The 17544-nt window shown below is 42.2% G+C and overlaps 1 protein-coding gene across 2 annotated transcripts in view; it reads right to left on the bottom strand.

Moving 5' to 3' along the window:
- Window positions 1–17544, bottom strand: part of Rapgef5 (Rap guanine nucleotide exchange factor 5) — a 230735-nt gene that overhangs the window by 119658 nt on the left and 93533 nt on the right. The window contains exon 8 of one of the 2 annotated variants that reach the window (XM_036205803.1): window positions 845–889. The exons of the other annotated variant lie outside the window; for it this stretch is intronic. Coding sequence (XP_036061696.1) covers window positions 845–889 — 45 coding nt within the window. The remainder of the gene's footprint in view (window positions 1–844; window positions 890–17544) is intronic. 2 annotated transcript variants of the gene reach the window in all.

Here is a 17544-nt window from a genome sequence, read left to right as displayed (position 1 = left end):
TACCTCTGCCTCTTGAATACTGAGACTAAAGGTGTGTGTCATCACGCACAACTCCAGATAGTTCTTAATACAAAGAAGTAGAATCAAAAGAAGAGTTGAGCATACAAGAAAAAAAAGATGAGTTTGTCCCCAGTAGAAATATTGCAATAATTTACTCATTCATTCATTCATTCACTCATTCATGCCAGGATTTGAGCTTAGGCCTTTGAGCCTACACTACCATTTATCTTTATCAAAAATACCACATTTATTCTCATTTCTTTAAAGATGTCAAATACCAACGATCTGGTATTATACTTAAATAACAGTGAAAGTTAGAAAAATAGGCAAATTAAGTGGCTTACCCAAAGGGCAGCCAGACTGTATCTACATCTATATACCAGAGGATAAAGAAAAGAGAAATGTCCTATCTAGCATATAAATAATCTTAGTTTTTAAAAAAACACTGAATAATCATAACTCTCAGGGTGCACTTAGCCTGTGATTCACATATATCTCTAGAGAATGAAACTTATTTGTCCTAGATTTTCAAGGATTTATGTTCACCCCATGAAAACATGTACACAAAATATGTAATTGGAACTTGCTATTGATCCTATAATATATACACTAATGTCAAAGAATATGTTAAGAGGCAACTTCTCTCTTCATGTCTCCTAACAGTGGGGTCAATGGCAAGAGGAGGGAGAGGTGGGCAGTTGTTTAGACTCTGGGTTGAGATTTTCTCTGGGTAGGTTGGAGGAGAGTTTCTATCTATGCAAATATTGATTCTGGGACAGTTCCCTCCAGCAGGACACGTACACAGGAATGACATTTCTGGGACCAGGGAGGCTAGAAGCCTTACCTTCTGCCAACACAAACCATCCCCTTATCTCTCCACACACAGAATCTAAAAGCAAGAAACAGCCTTTAAAAATAACTTTCACATAACAAAAACACAAGTATAAGACTCAGAGTATGTACTTTGAACAGTGAACATTAGCGGCCACAGGAGAACTAACAGTATATGTGAACTACTTAGCACCAATTCACACAAGAGTATTTAGTTTAAATGCAACTATTTGTAAATTAGCCAGGAGGGAGCCCAGAGCCTAGAGCTGACAGCTTCCAAGGCCGCCTTGATAGCACTTGATTTCTTCCTTTTAGCTTTTCTTTTAGAACTTCATGCATAAGTACGATGCTTATATAATTCTCACTCTCCTCTAATGCCCTTCAATCTCCTCCCACGTGCCCTCCAGCTCCTCAAATTCATGACCTCTTCACTGTTGTCACGCGCGCACACACACACACACACACACACACACACAATTTATGAGTCCATTTAGTGTTGCTTGTATTTTTGTGTTTATGGCTGACCCCTTGGGATTAGATAACTGTCAGGGGGTCATCCCTAGAGAAAGCTGATTCTCCTTTTCTCAGCAGCTATTTAATCACCTGCAGCTCTTCATCTTAGGTAGGGAGGGACTTGTGAAATTTTCCCCAGCCACATTGGCAAGTTGACTGATGTTCTCATTATATGAAGATGTGAGGAAAGGGGACACTTCATTCATTCTTAAGTGTACACATTATAGAGGTCAGTGTGAACATTCTCAAAAAAACTAAAAGCAGATCTTCTATATGACTCAACTATACCACTCCTGGGCACATGTCCAAAGGACTCAATATCCTACTCTACAGCTACGCACTCAGCCTTATTCATTGCTGCTCTATTTGAAATATCCAGGAAATGGAAACAACCTGAATGTCCTCCAACTGATGAATGGTTAATGAAAATGTGGTAAAAAATACACAGTGGAATTCTATTCAGCAGTACAGAAAAGACAAATCATGAAATTTGTGAGTAAACAAAGACAACTGGAGAATAGTGTACTAAGTGAGGGAATAGAGGCCCAGAAATATAGTACAGTGTGTCCCCAGGAACAACTTCCTTCCTCCCTCCCTCCCTCCCTCCCTCCCTTCCTTCCTTCCTTCCTTCCTCCCTCCCTCTCTTCCTTCCTTCTTTCCTCCTTTCCTCCCTTCCTTCCTTCCTTCCTTTCATCCTCCCTCCCTCCCTCTCTCCCTTCCTTCCTCCTTTCCTCCCTCCCTTCCTTCCTCCCTCCCTCCCTCTCTCCCTTCCTTCCTTCCTTCCTTCCCTCCCTCCCTCCCTTCCTTCCTCCCCCCCTCTCCCCTTCCTTCCTTCCTTCCTTCCCCCCCTCCCTCCCTTCCTTCCTCCCCCCCTCTCCCTTCCTTCCTTCCTTCCTTCCCCCCCCTCCCTTCCTTCCTCCCCCTCTTTCTTTTCTTTTCTTTCTTTCTTTCTTTCTTTCTTTCTTTCTTTCTTTCTTTCTTTCTTTCGTTGCTTTTTAATGTGTATGAGTGTTTTGTCTGCATCTAAGTTCACACCACATTCATGTCTGATGCCTTTGGAGTCCAGAAGAGGGTGTCATATCCTCTAGAACTGGATACAGACAGTTGTGATCAACCATGTGGGTGATGGGGAACCCAACTAGTGTCCTCCATAAGAGCAGCCAGTGCTTTTAACCACTGAGCCATTTCCTAGTCACACGGAACAAGTTTTCTCTCCTCACAACTTACTATGATGGACATTAAGGAAACTCTACCAGTTGTTCCAGTGGAAGCTCCACCTTAGCCCCTGGCACCCTGGCACCCATATACCCAAAGAGTCAGGAATGTTCTGGTGGAAGACCCACCTCAACTCCCCTCCCCCATCTCTTTCCCCAAACCTGCACCCGCAAGGCCTGCCAAACATGGCTCCTTCCCCAGAGATGCGCAAGACCACTCCCAAAGGGTATTTAAACTGCATCCCCCAAAACAGACATGTGGTTTTCTGATCTCTCATCCCTGTCTCCTCTCTAGGGGGCTGGAGAATCACCTGGGAACACTTTACACATTAAACCAGGGCTTTTTCTAAGTCGATCTGATTTGGTCTGATTTGGATTGCTGTGTAGGCGGAGTTTTTGCACTTTGGGGTGCAAAATACTTATCGCCAGTGACTCCACTAACATTACTTAAACCAAAATGTTACTGGTAGCCTTTCATTTTTTTAAAGTTTATTTTTTGTTTGAGAGAAAGTCTTGCCACAGTCCCCTAGCTTGTCTAATACTTACTAGGCTGTTGTGGAATATTACTTTAACTATATAAAGGTGTGTTACATTTGTTTAACTATGTAAAGATGTGTTGCTGTTTTATCTTGCCTGCCTAAGTCACCCGATGATCTTATAAAAAGCTGAATGGCCAATAGCTAAGCAGTAGAGGGATAGGCAGGGCTGGTGGGCAGAGAGAATAAATAGGAAGAGGAATATAGGCTGGAAAGGGAGAAGAGAAAAGAACAAGGGAGAAAGAGAGGGAGGCACCCGGGGCTGGCCAGCCAGACACAGAGTAGTGCATACAGAGTGAAAGAAAGGATGAAGAGAAACAGGTTAATTTAAGTTACAAGAGCCAGTGGGACAAGCCTGAGATAAGGTCGAGCATTCATAACTAATATTAGTTTTCTGTGTCATGATTTGGGAGCTGGTTGGTGGCCTAAAAGAAAGCCTGGTACACTATGCTGCCCAGGCTGGCTTCCAAACCACAGCAGCATTCCTGCTTTGTCCTGCTGATGCTGTGATGATAACATGATGCTTACTGAATGTGTCCTCAGCCACTTAGACCCATGAGAGTCGCGCACCACAGTTGGCGTGCTTCTTTTTAAATCGATTGGCCTGTTTGGTTTTTCTCAAAGAACTTTCAAGTCAATGAAAAATTTTGCTGCAGATAGAAATCCAGCATTTCAAGTTGCTTGTGAATAGTCAGCAAAGATTACTAAGAACACTTGGTAAAGGGTTTAAGACGTGGCAAGAGGAGATTCCTCCACGTATGCGGCATGGTCTCTGCCACAGTCCTGGCCAAACTGCACACTAGCCAGTCCATTCTTGGTGTTTTGTTTTCCGGAGATAGTCTAACTAGCTCTGACTACTGCCTCCACTTCCCAAGTGCTAGTTTTACTGGCCAGTGATACAACCTATTATTCATGTTAATCTTGGAATGAATTCCTTTTCAATTTTTTCCCTCCTTGGTGAAACAGGACAGAATGTAACAGAAAACTCTGAAAAATAGTTAAGATCAAAATGTAATAGAACTGGTCTTTTTCACAGGTGGGAACACAATGTGTATGGATGGGGGGGGTTCCTTTATGTGTTCTGAGGGCTGTGGACATAAACATGTTAGGAAAACACTGCAAAGTTTCCAGCTGCAGGAGGCAGGACCCAGTTCCTCTTTATGTAAACAATCAGCTGTTGTTTTGTACCATCCTGCAGAGGGCTCATAATATTGTTTTAGGAAGCCCCTCCACAACACACCCTGCACATTCAGCATCCTTGTGAAGTGGCAGGGTAGCCCGCTGCAGCAACATGTGCATGTGTGGCCAGCACATTGACAGCTGTTTCCAAAGGCTCAAATCCCTTCTTATCCATAAAAATAAGAAAAGCACTCACAAACCTTTACTGCATCAGCGACAGTGTTTATTTTAGTGTTGAAGTTTGAAAATTAGGGGTCAGTATTTGCAGGCTAGTACCCGTACATGTCATGGTATTTGGAATTCACCCCCATACACTTGAATGCTGACCAGGGATCACACACCCATGTGTAACCAAGTTTTCTCTCTGCCCTATTCTGTTAGCCTGTCAGCTGATGGTGGTACTATTCATTTCAAATGCTCCTTCCCATGTCCTTTATCATCCTGCAAGCTTGCCCTGGGCTCTCTTGTCTTTGCTGCTTTCCTCAGTGATTGTATCTGCTCCTGTGGTTTCAGTTTTCACCACAATGCAGGCTATTCACCAATCTGGGTTTCTATTCCTGCCTTCCCCGTGAGGCCCAGGTCCACATTGCCAGTCGCACACCAAATCCTTGCATTTTACACAATATGACCTTACCTATGGGAGGACTACTGTGGCAGGGTTGTGGTACAGCCTCTGTCCTCAGGAGTGATCTACTTCATAAGGTCTGAGGAGGCCAAGACCTGGGTTACATGTTCTGCCTGAGTTCTAGAACGGCACAGGAGACCAGTGAAGGAGACAGCTGAAGTACTCAGGTCTCACTGTACCAAAATGTTCTAAAAACTTGATTACTGAAAATGAACAAGAATGAGGCTAAAAATAAAGGAAGCAAGTGTGTGTGTGTGTGTGTGTGTGTGTGTGTATGCATGCACGCGCGCGCACACCTGCATATGTGACTGCTAGTGCTCTAAACAAGAGAGGACCTGAGTCGGGGCAGTTGGTGGTGCACGCCTTTAATCCCAGCACTCGGAAGGCAGAGGCAGGCGGATCTCTGTGAGTTCAAGGCCAGCCTGGGCTACCAAGTGAGTCCTAGGAAAGGCGCAAAATCTACACAGAGAAACCATGTCTTGAAAAACCAAAACCAAAAAAAGGAAAAAAAAAAAAAAAAAAGAGAGAGAGAGAGAACCTGAATCATCTACCTACCAAGACTTTAGGTTCTAAAATTTAGAGCCACAATGACTTAATCTTTTTTTTAAGTGCCCTTACTCTCTTCCTGCTGCCTCTCGAACAGATTCAGACAGACCAGAGAAACTTTTGCTGCATGGCTTTCCAGTGCAGGTAGGCAGACGTCTACCAGAATCAGTCAAGACAATGCTAGGCAGTGCAGATGCTGAGGTCAGGAGACGAGCAGGTTCCCTGGAGCCAGCAGCAGATCCAGCATGTGTTCCACATGGCACACTTAGCTCTAAGGTCGAACAGTTTCTATTTCAATTCTTAGGTCTCTGTCTCTCAGCCAAGACTCTTCAAACTTCCTTCTCTTTTACTTCACAAGAAGTTTTTAACAGTGTTTACTTTTAAGTGAGATTTAATAAGTTCAGTTAATGGAAAAGTTATTCAACAGGAAAAAAATGATAATGTCACTAGAACAAAGAGTGTTACATATCAGGCCCTTAAGGAGAGCTGATACAATGTAATTGGAGATATGTGTGTGTGTGTGTGTGTGTGTGTGTGTGTGTGTGTATCCCATTGGCCAAGGCAATAAAGAGCTCATTTGTACATGATCCACGCAAGTAACCTGTTTTCTTGCTATGCTTACCAGAAATGTATTAGGGGAAAAAAGGTTTGATTTTGATATGAAGATGACTTGTGCTTCATTCAAGTTTTACAAAAAGAACAAAAAGCACCTTGGTTACAATTCTTTCCTCTATTTTTCATGAGAGGCAGAACACTTCAGGCCTTTTGAAGTGTCTCTCAAGGAAGTGTTCTGGCTAGGGGACAGATGGAGGCCAATCTCCTGTAATCCCATGGTGCAGGAGACGGCCAGATATGATTCTGAGACACTGCAAAGTGCCCATTCACTTTAAAAGATCCTAAAGCACTCCATTACTCTATATAATTTCTCCTAGGAATTAAATTCCAAAAGATTTATCTAAGCTAGTAAAAGAAAGATGATTTCTAGGCCTAACTCTGCCAGCACAAAGCAATGTACTTTATGCCATGTCATTTACCCTACCAACAAGCCCAGGGGCATGTGCTATGAGTTCCATTTCACAGAATAAGAAATGAGCCTTTGGAAGCCACTAAGTCACACTGCCTGGCTAACCCAGGGTCACCACTAGAGTCCCTTGGCTTGCTTTTCACAGCTATATAATCGTGCCTTTAAGATGGTAAGCTGGAAACAAAGCAGGTCACTTCTCCATGGAACAACCTCATAAACTAAGGGGTTACAGTAGATAATCCACACTAGCATATAGTAATTGTATGAAATAGCCATAATTATACTTTACATACTATATATCATATGTAATATTCACTTCCCCATTACCCTTTCTTATCTCTCCTCCCTTCCTTCTGGTCCCTTCCTCAAATAGTCTCCCTTTTATCTTTGTGTCTAGATTCTGCATATGAGGAAGACATGTCATCCTTGTTCTTCTTAACATGATTATCTCCACTTTTATGCATTTATTCGTTTATTAATATTTTTACTGTTGAGGTTTTCATTCATGCCTATAACATATTTTGATTAAATCCACCCACCACTTCCCTCCCCTTATCCCCACAACCACTTCCCCTCCCAACTTTTATGTGCTCTTCTTAAAAACCCACTAAATCCATTTGGCTGCCTGTATGTACACAGGTGTAGGACCGTCTACTAGAACATTGCAGCCTTTCATGGGGTGCATCACTGAAGCAAATAGTCTCCCAGCATCCAGCAGCTGCCAACAGCTCCTCAGCAGGGGCTAGGACTTCATGAGCGAGCCCCTTCCACGACACATGTGAGGATTTGTGTTGATCTTGTGCTGGTTGTGTGCACACAGTCATAGCCACTGAATTCATTTTGTAACAGCACTGTCACAGACAGCAAATCCCACTTCCCTGCAGATTCCACTCACTGCCTCTTTCACAGTGATCCCTGATCCTTGAGGGTAGGGTATGCTATAAAGATACCATTTAGAGATAAGCATCTCAGTCTCTTGTTTTCTGTATTCTAAGCAGTTGTGAATTTCCGAATTAGTCATCATCCACTGCAAAAAGATGCTTCTCTGATAAGGGTTGAGAGATACCCTAACCTATGGTATAAAGGTAAGAACTTAGGGGGCAGTTTATTGTATTACTATGTCTGCTTAGCAGAATAATAGTGCTAAGTTCTCCCCTATTATTGAGCCATGGGCTTTGGACAACTTAATGGTGGTAGCAGGAATGAGTTCAGTCATGTGGAGTGGGATTTAAATCCAGTCAGAAAGTCATGCCATTTCATTATTCCACCAGTGGGCATAATGTGATTTTGTTCTTTATGGCTGAAGAACACGTGTGTGTGTGTGTGTGTGTGTGTGTGTGTGTGTGTGTGTGTGTGTGTGGTATGTTTTCTTACATTTCTTTATTCATCTGCTGATGAGCACTAAAATAGTTTCATAATCTGGCTAGTATAAATAATACAGTGATAAACACATGCACAGGCATCACCTTAGTAAGCGGCCTCAGATTCTCTGTGGTATATATTGACATGGATAGATGGTATGGGATTTGTACTTTTAGTTCTTTTTGTGTGGGAACCCCTATACTGATCACCAGTATTGTACACAGGCCCTTCTCTACCCTCCCCACCACATTCTTCATCCTTGCTAACAGTTGTTGTTCAGTTCTCCTGGTGATAGTGTTTTTGATGGTGGGTTGCATTTCCCATTTCCCTAATGGGAAAAGGTGTTGAATGTTTTTCATGTATTTATTGGAGATATATATATATAAAATTTCATTTGCCAATTTATTTATTAGGTTGTTTGTTCTGTTGGCAATTGATATTCTTTGTTCTTTATAATATTCTAGGTATTACTCCTCTATCAGATGAGTAACTGGCCAAGACCATTTCCCATTCTATTTATGTGAAGAATATAGTTGGAATTATTTTTAGGATGACATTGCATACGTAGACTACTACCTTTGGTAATACAGCCATTTTCACAATATTAATTGTCTATCCCTGACACTGGAGGCCTTTCATCTTCTAGAGCCTACTTCAATTCTATTTTTGGTTTTTATAGTCTTCACTGAATAAACCTTCTACCTCCATGACTGTTCCTTTTCTTTTCTGAGAGTAGGCAATCTGTGTTTCCAAATTATAGTATAATACCCTTGTGCCATTCCTACCATATGTTTTATTTTTGGACTGTCAATAATTGTACTGCTAAATCTTTCCACTAATATCACAGTGGAATTTTGAAACATGCAGAGAACTCCCATAATTCCACGGCAGTCCCTGTGCTTTTAAACATAAGCAATGATACCATATGGACCAATAAGTAAATAAAACAACAAATGGCAAAGGACAGCCTAAGAAGAGCCCAAAAAGGCTGTGAAATTTTTCCCTATGTCGAAGCCAAATCTCTCCTGCTAGAACAGAAAGGAGCGGTCACTTGCTCCACATCAGGGGAAACAGGAACATGTCCGTAGTACTTCTGCATGAGCGTTACTCTGCTGTACCAACCCACCAAGCAGCAATGCCGCCACCGCAAGGAGGGGAAGGAGGGCAGTAACGCAGTGCAAGCATGGACTGTGGAAGGAAGGCTGCAAAGTGCTGACTTTGTAAGGAGCTAATGTGCTTTTTTCTTCAGCATTTTCATCTGTGAATGGGATCTTTTTTCCTAATCAGATCCACCTACCACCAGAAGAAGTAAAAGCTAAAACATGGAAAGCCAGAGTCACTTTTGTCCGTATCCTCCCATCTAGGTAGAAATCTTCATCAACACAGCAGGATTGTAAAAGGACCATCTCTAGAGACATTGCCTTCCTTCATACATCAAGCACCAGCTCTGCTAAACCCAGAACTCACACTCTTCTCCCCTGTAATTGAAAGGCCAACAAGTTGTCTCCATGAAGAAGGAAGTCACAAAATGGCAGGCTGGAAAAGCTCAGAGCTGCTGCATATTGCTTCATAAACAGTGGGGAGGAACATGAAAAAAAGGCAGCAGAGATGGGAGACGAGTTTTAAGTTGATGCCCCTTCTGCCCTAGCAGGGCTTGGGCCTGAGGTGAGGCCGGCAAGACCGCTCAGAAGATACCAACCACAGGGACATTAGCTTCGCATGCTATGCTGACTGCCTCAGATTCAGCCTCTGGCCAGCTAGGAGGATCTCAACATCAACAGCACTGAATTTGGGGCATTGAGGATGTAGACTTTCTCAGGATGGAAGGCCTCTACATGTCTCAGGGACAGGGGCAGGGACAGATTGAGCTCAACAAACTAAGTCTTGGGCAGGGTAGCCAGGAAGGCTCAGTATACTGGCAAGCAGAAGCAGCCCTTCTCTTCACTATGAAAGCAGCGACTGGCATGGTCCCCACATCTGCATCCTTCAAGTCCTGCATGCCAGGTACTGAGTAATCTAGAAAGGGGATTTGACCAGCCCCAGGCAGGAGTTACATCCCAAACAGCCTTCTTGTCAAAACCCCCAAAAGAATGCAAGTCAGAAGCAGCTGGCACACTGCTTATACAGTGGGTAGCAGGCTGTGAGGGCCATGAAGTAGTTCTCAAAAATTAAAGACACAGCATATCCCCTTGGTATTTCATCATGGATGACTAAGAGTTTATACTACCCTTGTATAGAGTTAATATAAGAACCTTAATGGCTCATAAGAGAAAATGCAATCTTTTAAGACTGACATATTTGAAGAAAAAAATTTTGATGCAGCATTGGTTATCAATCTAAAGTAAATTTGAATTAAACTGAGAACAACTGTATATATTTGTAGGATAAAATGTGATATTTTGACACATGTACACACATGTATACAGAATGATTTCATAACATTACACACAGTCACTGTTATATCTGGGAACACTAGTTTCAGGGGACTGGTCCTTAAATCTGAAGCTGTTCGAGGCCATTTTTATAAAATGGTGTTTTGCTTATTTGGAACCTATATAGATTCTCTCCTATGATTTTATGGACTGCTGTAATAATCAACACAGTGCAAATGTAACTATTCTTCAGAGAATAAAGGAAAATGTATGTACAACATGTTTGGTAGGCCTAACTAAACATGAACGAGTAAGTAAGGTGCACACACTTAGGAAACATGCTGGAGAACACCAGGTTTCTATGAGGTGGGAGGAGACTCACATATCACCTGTTCATGTGGATTCAGTACTGACTTGGCCTCTATGCAGCAAATTCAAGATTTGTTTTGTAAAAATTTCTTGAATCAACAATATTTTTGTCTATGATTGACTGAATCCAGGATATGGAAGTCAACTCCAATGAAGAGGCCTCAGGGTCAGCACAGAACACACTTGGACACCAAATTCTCAGCACCAAGATTTCTTTACCACAGAAGGATAAGAGGGTTCCCTTTGGATTTGGAAAGACAGTGATGGCTGACAGGCACATGGCCGTTTTAAGGGCTCTAGCATGGGAAAGAAAGAAAGTGGGGTGCCCCTCCTCAGGAAAAGGTTGGCGTGGTTGTCTCTGATGGTCTAGAAGGAGAGCAAAGGAGATGAGGTGGCCAGCTTTTCTTCATGCAGCCTGATGCTGGTCATGTAGCCTGGTGGGATGGGAGATCTTATCAGGACCAACACAACTTGTAAGTACATAGACACTGTGGAATGATTATAGAAAGCCAACATATTCCTTCCCCTCACTTACCATTTTTACAGTAAAAATACTTAAAATCTGCTCTTTAAGCAATTTTGATATATCCAGTATGTGACAGTTAGCTTGGCTACCAGTCTGTGGAACAGCTTTCAGTATTTCCTCTGCCTGACTGAAGCTTTGTGTCATTTAGTCATCCTAACCCAATTCTCCCCACTCTCCAAGTCTCTGGAAACCACCGCTCTGCCCTATACATCTACTTCTTTCAGACTGACTTTTTTACTGGGCATATACATGAGAGCATGCAGGATGTGTCTTTCTGTGCTTGGATTATTTTGCTTCACGGGGTATCCTTCAAGTTCTCACATCTATAGATTTGGACAACAGCAACAATGACCTGAATGGCAGGATATCCCTAAAGGTGCAAGAGTGGCACTTATATCCTGAGGGCAACCGACAGCTGTCTAACGGGGCTTCAGGCACCCTCAATAGGTGAACATTTATTCCTGGTTCTGTAAACCAAGACCACTACTCTGGGAGAGATCTTACTATTGCCATTTCACTAAACCAGTATAATCTCTAACTGTAGTCTAAATACTTCTTCTTACCTTATACCCACAGATAAGTGTTGTGGTAATATTTTATCTGTGCACCCCAATAAAGCTTATCTGAGGATCAGAGGAAAAAGCCAGCCACTACAGTAAACACAGAAGTCAGGCAATGGGAAGACACGGCTTTAATCTTACCATTCAGGAGGCAGAGATCCATCCAGATCTCTGTGAGTTCAAGGCCACACTGGGAAAAGAGCCAGGCATGGTGGCACATGCCTTTAATCCCAGCACTACTTAACCATAGAGGTCTGGAGGGCTGTACAGATAGACAGGAAGTGGCAGAGCTGGGCAGAAGGAGGAAGTGATGTAACTGGACAGAGAGAGGAAGTGAGATGGCAGGGACAGAAAGGCATATAGGCCTCAGTATACAGGAAGTAGGTCTCTCTGGAGGCTGAGGGTTGGTAAGGTGAAGTTGGCTGTGGCTTGTCCTACTGCTCTGATATCTCAGTTTTCACCCCAATATCTGGCTCTGGGTTTTTTATTAATAAGATCATTTAGCTATTTGTCTTACAAAATGTAGTTTTCACCCCAGAAAAACACAATTGTTCAAAATGCAGAGAACAACTGACTGTATGGTGCCCAGCCCCAAATGACATGTGACCCTACATTTACAGCTCAGGTAACACTGTGGAAGAGGGGATGGGGAAACTGCAAGAGCCAGAGGACAAGGATGGGATGTCTGCTGCAAGAGAGTGTCTTCTTCATGTGACAGGGAAGTTGCCCAGTAGCTCTCAACAATACAGTTTCCAAAACAAGTCTAAAAAAGGATACTGGAATTATAAAACTTTACCTCTAGAAGAGCTATAAGCAATTAATGGTTGCTAAGAGAATTCTCTAATGTCAAACACCGTGTTTAGCTAGACAAACCTATGGGGTCAGGACTCAGCAACACCAAAGATCTCTGAAGGCTGTGTTTATAAACACACAACAGCAGGTTGTGTGTGTGTGTGTGTGTGTGTGTGTGTGTGTGTGTGTGTGTATATATATACACACACATAAAATTATAATTAAAAAATAAGAAACTACTAATTTGAGGAGTGGAAAGAATATGGGAGGAAATTAGGGAAGAGATAGAGGGGGAGAATGATATAAACATTTTGCTTAATATAAGATTCTTAAAAATTAAAATTAAAAACTGTTTCCACACATGCCAATAGAGATCAGCTCCAATAAAAGTTTTCCTAACTAGTTTCCACTTAGAAACTTTGCTCAGAATACATGCTTACTTCTTGCTGCCCCCAGGCCTGGAGACAATTCTCATTTATAAAACTTTGACTGCCAGTATCATGAAAGACCTACAATTCTGTTATCATTCCCATATGAAAATCTCTACTCAGCTAGAGAAATACTGAAAAGCTAGGAAATTCTCCAATAAACCAATTAGTAGTTGCAGTTTAAAGTATATTTTTGATTCTTTAGTCCATGGTTTGTAATACCAACAGAAAACACCCTTCTTCAAACACCAGCTTACTTCCTGAGACTGCAGATCCAGCTTTCACATGTATTTATCAAGGTCTGGTTTGGAATCACCTAGGGCTAAACCCAGGCTGGTTAAAATTCAGGTGCCAGGGCCTCTCCCTACATTTAAATGATAGCCCAGAGGCAGGACCCAGGTGCCAGCACAACTAAGTGATGAAGATGACTGTTTCGCAAACTGAAACTCAGAGCCATGCTTCAGAGAAAAAAACATTTCAGTCAAGGAGGAAGTTTGAAGCATCTGCTCAGGAAAAGACACAGATTTATCTTATTGAGTATCTATTCATCTGTTTCCACATCCGAACAAAAACTACTTTTCAAAAGCTACAAATGAATTGTGCATGTCTTCCGGGGCTGCAGGGTGAACTTCTCACCAGCCTCCACACATGTAAGATGCTGCTGAAGCACAGTGTTCTCACAGCCTGTTGAGAAATGCAAACCCCTGAAACTACGTTTACCTACTCATGAAGAAAAAGATTGCCTTAGAAACCCTCAAATGTCCAGTGTTTGTGCGTTACACAAATGATAGGAATTAATGCACGAAGCAAGGTTCTCTCCTGGAGGTAGAATTCAGCTGAGGTGCAGTGTGTCCTATGCTGATGACTCTGGGAGTGATGTCTGTTGCCATCACACACTGTTCATGTCAGCTCAGCTCCACTGAGAACAGCTCGATTTTCATAGCTACTTATACAATTACACTTTTAATGTGACGAATGATGGACAATTGCTGGGTCATATGGCCAAGACAAAGATTTCCCATGATGCCTCTTACTTGTCAATACAAATGACAGTAGAAAATGTGCCCTGGGGGTGCAGGGGAAAAGCCTTCAGATTTTCGATGATGAAAAATGTCAATGAAATGGAAAAAGTAGGGAGAGGATATTATATTATCTGCAATTAATATTCTCATATTTATAGGGAGTCAACCACAATGCATGATTAGGAAACATGAATTTGCTGGTACCTGGTGGCTAACGTGGTACTGTAGTCTTAGGCCAAGCTTACCTCTTCCTTTCATTAAAAAGGATGCTGGACAACCCACCATAAGAAGGTAACACAGTGTGGCAGTCATATTTCCTGACAACACTCCCAAACTACAGGACTTTGGTAGGTAATGTGTTTTACTAGACCACAGAATTGCATGACTAGAAAAACCGCACATGGCAGAAATTCTTCTTAAGGAATATTTTAGTACCGAGAGAGATGATGTTAGCCGTAATATAGCTTTCCTTTTAATTATGTGATCATTTTCTTCTAATCATTCCTTAAAGATTTTCATGTTTAATATTTTAAACCACCTGCAGATTGCTTTTACTCAATACCTTAGGGGCATACTAAGCATAGTTACAAAATTATAAATTCTAACAGACAATCTTCATCCCCACCCTGGCCTGTGATCCACCAAATATGTTATTATTTAGATGTCCAGAATTAGTCAGATACAGGGTTGTAAATGGATGCACTTCCTCTTTGGGGCACCTGGCAATTAGCATAATGGCCTCTGGGGCCCCGCCTCCCAGTGCTGGGTGCCATATATCATGTGTTCATGGGGAAGCAGCTCCTACTCCCCAGAGTACCAAGAACAAAGGAGCTGGCAAGCTGCAAAGGAGAAGCTGCCCAGTCAACAGTGTATTAAAGACATCCATTAGTTGCTTCAATCAGCTAATTAGCTCAACAAATGCAAGACTAAATCATTAAACAAAGTGGCCCTGATTGCATTGCTGGCGTCTGATTTGGTATCACTAACCCAGCAGGAGGAGAACAGGGTTGTTCAACAAAAAACAAAAAGCTGTCCACACTGGGGAACTGGAAAGGGATGGGACTTAATTTTTTATGAAAGTTGAGATTTGCCAGGAAGTTTCACTAACAACAAGAAAAAAAAGTACCAGGAGACCTCTGTGTTTATACTTAGAAATTTAAGTCAATTTAAATATAAAATTGCTCTCTCTTTTTGTCATTATGTGAAAGAAATAAAAAGGGAGTTTTAGCTCTCTGGTGTGCAAATGGTCATTAACTTTTGTTTGACCTTGGGTGTAGGACTAATAATGGATTTATGCACAGGGCATTCTCATTATACTCGTTTTGGTGCATTGCACAAAACACGCTCCCAGGAGCTGCAACGCAGAAGCCATGTCCTAGGTTTTAACTAGAAAACTTGATTCTCCCCTGACAGCCTCTCCCCAGCTTTGTACCCCACCTCTCTGCTCTCACCCCAAGACACTGTTTCTCAGGTTTGACCTATGTGTTTCAAACATGTGCAATCATAACATTGTTCTGAACAACCAGAAAAGAACTTCTCCACAGATCTCCATCCACATTCTGGGGACAGGGGCCACTAGTGTCCAGCTCTCTTCTAATATCCAGTTCTCTACAAGAAGAACAAGCTGACATTTCAAGTAATTTAATTACCTGTGTCTGTTGGGCACTGTAAATGTTACACATCATCACCAAGGTGCTCCGTAGTGCTTGGTTTGTTTGTTTGTTTGTTTGTTTGTTTTAAAGCAGGCTTTCAAAACCCTGCCATCTGGAGCACATACTATTACAGTTATTTACTAGCTTTCTTGCCAAATCAGTTTCACTTACTATCTCAGTGGAAATGACCACACTGAAAGATGTAAAGAAAAGCATCTTGTTTTGCTTTGTAATTTACTTAATTCGTAACAATCCTCGAGGTTAAGGGAGTCTGACTTCCGGTACTTCGAGTCTCCTGCTATTCTGAAGAGATCAGTGCAGAGGGCTATTTTCTTTTAGAGTATGCCATTGAATGGTTATTTATCATTTTGACTTAATAGCTCTAATTACAAAGGACAGTGTCATGGGATTTTTTTAAAAGGCAATTTTCTTTGTATCCCAGTGGGAGGCTTAAAAAAAAAAAAAACGTACGAAGTGTCAGCTGCATGAATTTCCAATTATTGCTGGGCTTTGTCGGTGCTATTATTTTCTTAATTTAAGAGCCTTACATTTTCTAGCATCCTTCAACTTCACACTGCTTTGAGATTCGCTGCTTCAAGCCTCTTAGTGTGATTTCATGACACTAAGAAAAAGAAAGACAAGCTTTCAACCACTGTTCACCTTCCCTGTCCTGGGTAAAGATGAGAATGGATATATTACAAGCCTGGGACAAGAGAACCATCTCTGGAAAAGTTAGAAGAAGGGAGTAGGCACTGGAGAAGGGAAGTCCACAATGAGCACTGTGCCAGGCAAATCCACCAATGGAGAAGACAAGAATGTTATATCAACTATTCTAGGACCAAACGAATACCATGAAAGATTCTCCTGGTTGACAAAGACCATATCCTCAAAACATGTTCAGTGGTTCAATGGTGTTACAAGGCAATTAAGAAAGGCCAGTCCACCCACAGGTTGGATGGATGGGCTCTGGCAAGCACAATTAGAAGGTGCAGAGAAGGGGTTGGGGGGAAGGGAGGGAAGAAGCAAGCCATGGAGAAAAGTCAACTCTGAGAGGACAGAGGTGCAGCCCTGAGAAGAGCTGTGCTGTGGTAGTCTTGGGAAGATTGACATGGTTGAAATATCACTAACAATAGCATAATCTTTTGACTACTTAAAATGCAGCCAACAGATGTCGTATACTTGAAACAGGTTGGAAAGAAGTAAAATTTGCCACGTGGTGGTGATACACTCCTTTAATCCCAGCACTCAGGAGGTATAGGCAGGAGGATCTCTGTGAGTTTGAGGCCATCCTGGTCTACAGAGGGAGGTGAGTTCCAGAATAGGCTCCAAAGCTATACAGCAAAACCCTGTCTGGAAAAAGGAAGGAAGGAAAGAAGGAAGGAAGGAAGGAAGGAAGGAAGGAAGGAAGGAAGGAAGGGAGGGAGGGAGGGAGGGAGGGAGGGAGGGAGGGAGGGGAAGAAGGAAGAAGGAAGAAGGAAGGAAAGAATTATTATTATTATATTATTATTATTATATTATTATTATTATTGTTATTATTATAATTATTATTTATGGAAATGTGAGACAGAAAAGGAGCCCCTCACCCTGGAGTCTGGTTGAAGCCACTCCTCAGCAGCAAGAACATTTTCAGCAAACTTAAAAACTCTTGAAGCCTTTCTCCCTTCTCAGCTGTAAACCTACAATTTTCTAAGAATCTCACCAGTGATCCCATTCACAAGGAGAGCATGTCCTGAATGTCCTGTACATCTCTGGTGGCTCCGGGCTTTATCTCAGCAGATTGCAATCTCATTCAATGCTTCTGTATCTCAATCATCAAATGGGGGAACTTGTACAGGGGAGGGGTAAGGTCCCACAAAACTGGTTGACAATGAAATTCCAGAAAGCTTACAAAATCCTGCACACAGTCACCAGTGGGACACTTGAAAATCTGGTCCTCTTTGAGAGGCCACACCATACTCTTGGATGTGTTCTTAATCTTTTCATGAGTACCTTT

This window comes from Onychomys torridus, chromosome 14, assembly GCF_903995425.1.
Source record: "Onychomys torridus chromosome 14, mOncTor1.1, whole genome shotgun sequence".
In the NCBI taxonomy this organism is placed as follows: Eukaryota; Metazoa; Chordata; class Mammalia; order Rodentia; family Cricetidae; genus Onychomys; species Onychomys torridus.
This window is presented reverse-complemented; position numbering and strand designations above follow the sequence as displayed.